The 9,284-nt window shown below is 30.2% G+C and overlaps 1 protein-coding gene across 1 annotated transcript; it reads right to left on the reverse strand.

Annotated features, from left to right (window-relative positions):
- Window positions 1-651: 651 nt before the first annotated feature.
- On the reverse strand, window positions 652-3,849 carry LOC110802612 (36.4 kDa proline-rich protein). The gene is made up of 2 exons (XM_022008053.2): window positions 3,079-3,849; window positions 652-934 (listed from the first exon to the last, which is right to left on the reverse strand). The coding sequence occupies exon 1, from the start codon at window positions 3,772-3,774 to the stop codon at window positions 3,082-3,084; it is 693 nt and encodes a 230-aa protein (XP_021863745.2). The 5' UTR covers window positions 3,775-3,849; the 3' UTR covers window positions 652-934; window positions 3,079-3,081.
- Window positions 3,850-9,284: the final 5,435 nt, after the last annotated feature.

Consider the following 9,284-nt stretch of genomic DNA (forward strand, 5'->3'; position numbering starts at 1 on the left):
TCTGTTTGTTCTTATCATTTTAATTCTCGAAGTTCCAAGAACTCAAGTGGAAGAATTATATGTGTTGATATTATTATATTGTTATTCTTAACGGGGTGCCGATTTCCCCTAAAAAAGTTTTAGTAATTTGATGGAAGAATTAAAGAGTGATGATACTCTCTTATGAAAATGAAAAAGAAAAAGAATGGTTAATTTAATGGACGTTTTTGTTCTTTGTTGTTAACAAGAAGAAAGAAAAACCGTTTTTAATCATAATTGTTGGAAAAAAACAGAAGCATCTGTTTTATTTATTTATTTTTATTTCTTTTAATTACTTTTAAGTCAAAGCAATGAATGAACACGATTGGTCTTCTAACAATGAAGGTTCAAAATTGAAAACTATTATGGTGGCTACCTTTTTTTTTTTTTTTTTTGTGTGTTAACACCCGGTTCACCCTTAGGGCTAATCCGGATTCGGGGCGAGTTCTGGGTAGATAGGTTCGATCGAACACGAGTTCTCCCTACCAAGTTCAGCCCAAATCACCATTGAACCAACAGACAATTGGTGGCTACCTTTTCTTTGTAGCCATTGAAAAACCTTCCAATAAATAATGATGGCACAGAAAGTACAATAATAAAAAAAATAAAAAATAAAAAGATTGGACAAATTAATTAAAGGGACGTACCATTGAATATTACTTGATTAAAATAATAACATATGGTGATAATAAACACATAATACAAGTGAATGTAGCAATGTTTGAACTCATAACATATGAGTCATTACAAATAATATTTGTACTCAATAATTTACCAAAATAACATCCTACCAAATTCCAATCAACAAGAATTAATAAATCCGAAAGATTACAAGAGAAGGGCTTGGATAGATGGTTGCTCGACATCCTTTGATGTCAAATTCATCCATTCGTTCAATCTTAATTCATCTAGCAACCTGCAATATAATAAAAATATAATAAGACATTTTATATAGGCACACTTCCGCCACACAATGAATAATCTGTTACTTTGTATTATTGACCAATGAACTTAGAGATACTAACGAGTCAATTTCTTTTACTAAATCATATAATACGTATTGTATTGTTATTATTGTATAATGTATGGGATATTGGAGTATAAGAAAGACAAGTAATTAATTTAGTAATAATAATAATGGTTATTAAAAAGTCCCATTCAATAAGGGTAAAAAACCAAAATATATTGGATCTCAATCTCAAAAAATTTCCATCAATTATAATAAGATGTTCTTAAATTAGTCTTTTTTAGGGGAACTCTTGAATACTTCTTAAGATAGTATAATTCGAGTTTATGTTTTGAGAATTTAAAATAACTAATTTTGACCATCGAACTTGGATATACTAGTAAATCATCTAGTGATATAATATTGGAGTATAAGAGAGACCATACAATAATATATCGATATTAAAAAGCCCGATAAATTGAGGCTAAAGTCCAAAATGATATTAGACCCCAATCTCAAATATTCTCCATCAATTTTACTAAGATGTTTTTAGATTAGTATAATATGAGTGTAACAATACATAAAACTATATGATACCTATATAATACAAAAGCTTCGCTTTAGCGAGTCAACTCCTTAATGCTTTACGAATTGATAATAATTGATACTCCGACATAATTGATATTGTATAGATATAATCCAAGAGCTGAGGTCTTTTTGGTAATCACGCTTTTGGTGTCCCCACGTAAAATACCAAAATACCCTTCAGTTCATATATTATTCTCCAATTCAATTATGATTAATCTAATATACATATATAAAGGAGGCATTTTTGCCGAAATATTAGAGCGCCACCTAGGATTACTAATGGTTTCGGCCAATTAAAAATAAGATTTCTAATTTATTTTTGAATTAAAAAAATTGAGTGTCACGTAGATAATTAATTAGGTGCCACGTAGATATTTAAATTAATTAATTAATTACTAATATATACAATTCTATCCAAAATCAAACATTCTAATAATTAAAAAATAAATCTAAAATAAAATTCATCCAAAATCAAACACTAATCTAAAATAAATTCAATCTAAAATCAAACATTGATCCAATACTAGAGCGCCACGTAGGAAATCTAATGGTTTCGTCCAATAAAAAAAAGACTTTAAAATTATTTTTGAATTAAAAAATCGAATGCCACGTAGATCAAAAAATAGGTGCCACGTAGATATTTTTATTAATTAATTATTAATATTTCTTATATACAATTTCATCCAAAATTAAACATTATAATAATTAAAAAATAAATCTAAAATGAAATTCAATCCAAAATATATAAAAAACCAATCTAATCTAATATATAAAATATAGCAGTTGATATATATATAAGAGTTTTATTTTAACGTAACAATTTAATAGAAACCGTGCATCGCACGGGTTAAAATCTAGTATTCAGTAACAATAAACATTATTTCTTATTAAAAAGAAAGCATAAGAAATTAATCTTCTCAAAATAAGTCATCAACCTCTCATCTTCTATGCACTCCTTATAAATAAATCTACTAACAACCATTTTCGTTATATCTTACACAATCAACTCTATAAAAATAATACTTTAGTTCTTACTGGAAGTTTATGCTTTAATATGTGATTAGCCAAGTACATTTCGAGAAAAAAAAATGTGATTGCGTAAGAAATCGTAAATCAATTGAGCATAAAATATGTGATTAGCCAAGTACATTGCGAGAAAAAGGTGAAACACACTATTTATATATTAATTTTCTTTACTGTAATACTACAATTTAGATTTTTGGTCATATAATAGGTGTATTACATTGTTTCACTATGTAAATGCTTTTAGCTAGAGATTATATCTAATTTTTCTTTCATATGAACTTTTTGAACAATTTTTCTAGCATACTCCTATTATTTATTACGATTAGATGTCATAACGTAATTTTTAATTTTTATAATCTCGCACGCATAGCGTGCATATAAGACTAGTATTGTATAGATAAGGGTATTACTTTGATTATAAATGTAACCCATACTGACTATATATATGAGAGCGAGACACCCGTATTGACAGTAATAAGGAAATTGATGAAAGAACATACCATTTAAACAGAGCAATTGAAGCCAGGAGGTGGATTCTTGCCACAACTGAGGAGAAGCTGAAGGGCAACTGGAACATACAAATTAAGGTTAAGAAGTTTAACTTTAAGTGATGTACACAAACAAACTGCTGCGTCTGCGTCAGCCAGTCCTTGCAAGATTGGGCAACATTTGCTCTTTGAATCACCAAGCCCAATGTGGATTAGCCCACCAAGAAGGTCCACACATGCACCCAACTTCAAGATATCAATTGGGCATGAGGGCTGGCCTTTCGGTGGGGTTGTGGTTCCTGGGCTTCCTCCTGGTGGGCACTTTCCACTTGGGCCTGTTGGTGGGCTCACTCCACCTACGGGCAATTTGGGTACGGCCACCGGTGGAAGGGGCAATTTGGGTACGGCCACCGGTGGAAGGGGCAATTTTGGTACGGCGACCGGTGGAAGGGGCAATTTGGGTACGGCGACCGGTGGTAATGATGGCAATTTGGGTACGGCAACAGGTGGAAGGGGCAATTTGGGTACGGCGACAGGTGGAACGGGCAGTTTGGGGACGGTCACCGGTGGTACAGTGGCCGATCCTCCACCGGGGGCCTGTCCGCCTCCGCCTCCACCGCCGCAGGAGCCGCAACCCAAACTGGGAGCGGCCAAGGAAATAAGAAGGATGCATAAAAAGAGAAGAGAGGAGGACTTGGAGGAGTCCATAGTGGAAATAGTTTTAGTAGTAGTAGTAGTAGTATAGGGAAGTGTGATGGAATGGTATAGTAACGAAGAAAAGGGTGTGGGTTATATAGAGGGGAAATTATGCAAAATGCATGGCAAAACAACAAAAATAATACAAGAACAATGAAACAGCATATTACGTGAAATTTGGGACTAAGGGGGAAAGGCCCCAAGAAGAGTCTGCCAAAATGATACTCCCCCACTGCTAGTTGGCATAATACAACCTTACAAATTCATATTTGCTACAGTTGCTTTCAAATATATATATATATATATATATTTTTTTTTTACCTTTTACCGTCGTTTTTTTATTGAGAATCTTCACTGTACAACCAAAACTAAATAATTACCATAACAAAGTCATATCATAACCTATTTGATTATTTTCTTACAAAATGTTCAAGCGATCAAGAATAAGTATGATCGAGCTATTGCGCAAGGGCTACTCCATAGTCCTAGGCCGGGTTGCATCGACCAGGGTTGTTGAGTAGCATGATAGATAGTACTTAGTAAAGGGGTGTAAATTTGCATATACCAATTTTTTGGCTAACGGTAAATTGACAACATTTTCCAAAGTCTCTTGACTCGAGAATCTTCACAGTACAACTGAAACGTACAACTAAGAATTTTTTTTGCCCGTTATATACTCATTGGGTACAAACAATAACATTGATGGTATATATCATATATGCAGAAGTTACAACCGATTGTACATAAAAAGTTATCGTGTGACTCTTATACGGAGTAATAGACTAATCATGGGCTTGAACCGAACGACTCGTTAGGGAAGAGAAGGGCCTACATGTTATAACTTTAGCATGAAGAATTGGTTGTTACAATATAGCTTAGTTAAATCAGTCAGATTCTAAAGCTTAAAATTGTAGAAATGTGGTACATCCTTGTTCAAATATGGAATAGTCGGTTCAGAGATTTGGACAAAAGCATACTATTCTGTGTTTCTTCTGGAGCCGAAAGGACTGTCCATGGTATGAAGTATCAACGAATTTGCAACAAGTTAGTTGCTTCAGGTTTTCACTTGGGTACTGCTCTACCTTATAGCTGATTTCTTTCTTGATCAGGTATTTTCAGTCACCTTTGCAGGTCAAACTCATTGGAAGTTAATTTTCATCTTTAAAAATACCCTAGTGGGGTTTAATTAAGCTAATAACCTTGAAGTTATGAGGCCAAACATTTATCACCGGTTCAAAGTTCAATTCCAAACACAATTTTATAATCCAAGTACAATCTATAACTAAAATAAGTTATAATCTATATATTATACTAAAAGAGAAGAAATCAATGTGGTGATGACGTTTGTCACTCATTGATTGACCTCTCTTTTGATATAAATAATTTAATTTAAAAAAACAATTAACCAACAAATAATACAAAGTCCACTAATATCACGTAAACTATGTTCCAATATCCAAAAAAATATCACCATATATAGCGCATAAACTAGCCCATAATTTTCTTAACTAATTTAAGAAAAAACCATGTTAGAATTTTTAGGTAAATCTACAGCCCATAAAATCGCTTGTCAGCTTTTTTTTAGGAAAACAAGTTTAGCATTAATCTCACATATTAATATCACGTAATTTGTGTAAAACTTCCAAAAAAAAAAATACACTAAACGATTCATATATTATGCTACGAAGTAAATATTATCTTATCCTTTCAAAAAAAAAAGTAAATATTATCTTATTGAGGAAGAATTATATGCTAAAGATAAATTAGTCTAAGCACAAATTCTTAGTTATAAGGGGTGTACAATAAATATTGTACATCGGAGTAAAAGTTAACTCAAAATACTTAAAAGTTAAGCTTATATATGTAAAAGTTATTTATTTTTTTGTGATAAATTTTTTCATTTTAGTAAAACTTATTTCTTCAAAATCACTAATTAATAATATATAACATTAATCATTTAACTCTTTAAAATATTTATCAATCAACTTTTTTGTACTAATATAAAAGTTAATCAAAACTTGGTTAAAGTTACAAAAAACTAGGTAAAATTATATTGGTGTACAATAAATTTATTGTACACCTTATGCGCGCAAGACCTTTTGTTAGTCTAAATTTATTTTGTCTTATTGAGGAAGAATTAGAAGATAATATTGATTGCCATTATAAAACTTAAAGATTATTTTGATAATAAATATCCTAAAGTATTACGTACGTAGTATAATCGCAAACTAACAAGCATTCGATTCTTACAGAACCATATATATATTATGCTAAATATTCTCTACTAAACCTAAAAAGCTGATTCTATGTTATTTAATTAAAAAATATCCACGTCCTTATATTATTTTGACTTAGCTAAAAATATTATATCAAATATATAGACATATATTTATGCACGTAATCAGATGCTTAAGTAATTATTGCACGAATGTTTCGATTATCTACGCTATTATATAATAAATTATGGCAAATTAACTTGCTAAGATGAAAATGTTAATATATGTTACTCCCCCCGTCCCTTAATACTCGCCTCACTTTTCATATATAGCCGTCCCTTAATACTGGCCCCGTTTTTATAAATGGGATAGTTTTACTAATATTATATCATTTATCTAAGGGCTTTGTTAAGTCCAATTGTCCAAGTGATCTTAATATAATATTGCAATAAACTAAAATTCTATTCCCTAATCCATATATATATATATATATATATATATATATATATATATATATATATATATATATATATATATATATATATTACGATACTATATCTGAAGTGTATTATAGTCTTAAAATTATTAGTCTAAATTTTAAAAAGTGCATTACGCGCACGAGTCTTATATTTCTTCAGTTCCATAAATGTTTATAAATATTTTGACCAAAATGAGTAGTTTAAATATTAGGTAAACCTTAGCTTGTGGGATCTTATTTAATCCATATCAATGCAAATTTTTCAAATATCAAATTTTTATAATTTTTACTAATACGTAATTGAGGATAATAATACTCACAGTAGTACATAGGCAAACCCATGTAATATAATGAAAAATTGGAAACTTTATTGAATGAGGGAGTACTAGACAAAAGTAGTTTTTCAAAAGATATTTCTAAAAAAACAATAATCATTTCTTTAAAATTATTTAATAGAGAAGTGACAGTGTAACTCGAAAAAAAATAGATGATGAAGCTGGAGAGAAAAGAAAATGAAACTGGGAGATGACGAAGATAAAACTGAGAAATTATAATGGATATTTAACGTCATTGGCATGCTGGGAATTTTTAAAATCTCAGGGTTCATTATATGATGAATTATTGAAAATAAGAGAGTATTTGGTAAATATTTGTAAACCTAAAGGATATATGGTGAAAAAACCGTCGTTTAAAAGAATATATTGGGATTGGAAAATAGAAATCTTTATTGAGATGTGATCAATATTTACTAAAATCAATAAATATATTTTATTTTTGCTTTAGGATGGAAAAAAAAATTGAATATTTGAATCTTAAGTTCAAAATTAACTATAGAGTATAACTTAATTTTTTGTAAGTGTCAATTTTTATTATGTTTTTTGAAAAAGATTGACTCCTCTTCGTGGGTTATTAAGAAGAGTAGGGAACCCATTGAAATATGGGACAAAAAGCTCTACTAATGAAAAAAAAAAAAAAAAAACTTAATTAAAGTCATATGCTTAGAAATAAGGAAACAATTTACTTTTACCACCTAAAAAATTGATAAATTATGTTTTACCACCTAAAAAATTAGAATTGTATTTTACCACCTAAATGTAATTTTTTTTTTTTACCACCTCTTAATCAGAAAGATGGACGAAAATGTTATACGGGTCCATTTCAACGACTATATTTCTGATTTCTTTCTCTTCTTCCGTGATTTTCATGTATACAATAATAAGCTACCATTTTTTCTTGCTTCCCATTAAATCACATAATTTGGTAATATATCTCAAATTGATAGAGGCATGCTTCCTTTCCTATTTGCGAACAGGAATCAAGGTAATTTAAGGTATGATTTTATGTTTGATATGCGTCAAAAAGGAGTCTCAGATAATATTTTCGTCCATCTTTCAGTTAAGAGGTGGTAAAAAAATTATTTCATTTTGTGGTGGTAGAAAAAAGTTGTCAATCTTTTTAGGTGGTAAAAGTAAATTTACCATAAAAATAAACAAAGAAATTAAGGTTACCATCACCAACAAAAATGTAGATGGCACCCGCTAGACAAAGAGAAAAAATTAGGGGTTTTAGGGGGAGAGGATTGAGGTGATGGTTGATTTTGAAAGTCCGTATTTAATTTGGAGGCCATTAATCGTACACCCTCCGTCCTAAATTAGTTTTAACACTTATCAGGACACGTAGTTATAGAAGATAAGTTGTTGTTTAGTTATCAAATATTATTTTATTGGAATAATACATGTGAAAAGAGATGGTGATCGAGTATTATTTTATTGAAAAGTAGCTGTGATAGAAAATAATGAAGTACTTTTTAATTAAATGTGCGAGAGTGTGAGACCCAAACTTTTTGGCAGTGGAAAGAAACATGTATTAAAATAATTGTGGGGTATTTCCCAAAATAGAATTGTAAAACCTAATGTGGGACGGATCAAAGTAGAAAGTGTAAAAACTAATATAGGAAAGAGAGAGTATTTGTTAATGTTAAGATATCCACTATTACTCACTAAATTAGATGTAGTTTAAATCGTGTAAAATTAATGTAAAACCCAATGTGGGACGGATCAAAGTAGAAAGTGTAAAAACTAATCCAGGGCAGAGAGAATATTTGCTAATGTTAAGATATCCAATATTACTCACTAAACTAGATGTACTTTAAATCGTGTAAAATTAAAGTTAAAACTTATAAATCGTGCATTGCACGGGTGCTATACTAGTTTATCACTAAAATCCAAATACGGGTTACTCAATTACGGAGTATAATCTAATATATATATATAAAGGGGAGTTGTTTGGAGAGATTTTAGAGCGTCCACATAGGATTGTCCAGTCACATAATTAAATATTAATTTTATTTTTAAATGATAAATAATGAGATAAAATTGAATATAATAGTAGTCAAATACTGATAAAAGATAATAAGGAATAATATTATCAGTAAAAGTATAGGATAATTATTATCCTAATCAATAATACGTTTTTAAGATAAACTTTATAGGTATTTTAGTTTACACCAAAAACTCATTGCTATAATTCCCTATATAAACAAAGCATAGTCACTTCTCATCCATCACCAAAAAAAAAAGTTTGAAGCATTCTCAATTGTTTAATTAAGTTCTAAACAAAAATATTAACTATGGGTAAGGGTGGAAATTCTGATGTTCCTGCTTCCGAAAACATGGCCGCATGGCTTCTTGGGGTTAATAACCTCAAAATCCAACCTTACACTCTTCCCGCACTTGATAACGAAGGCCTATTTATGACGGGCTCAAATCCCGTGACAGGATATCGTATGTTGTTATTTTAATACTTTTACCCCATAAAAAAATAACAAA

Source organism: Spinacia oleracea, chromosome 2 (genome assembly GCF_020520425.1).
Source record: "Spinacia oleracea cultivar Varoflay chromosome 2, BTI_SOV_V1, whole genome shotgun sequence".
Lineage (NCBI taxonomy): Eukaryota > Viridiplantae > Streptophyta > Magnoliopsida > Caryophyllales > Amaranthaceae > Spinacia > Spinacia oleracea.

Coding starts and splice junctions, on each gene's coding strand:
- LOC110802612 (XM_022008053.2), bottom strand. CDS start 3,774: ATGGACTCCTCCAAGTCCTCCTCTCTTCTCTTTTTATGCATCCTTCTT.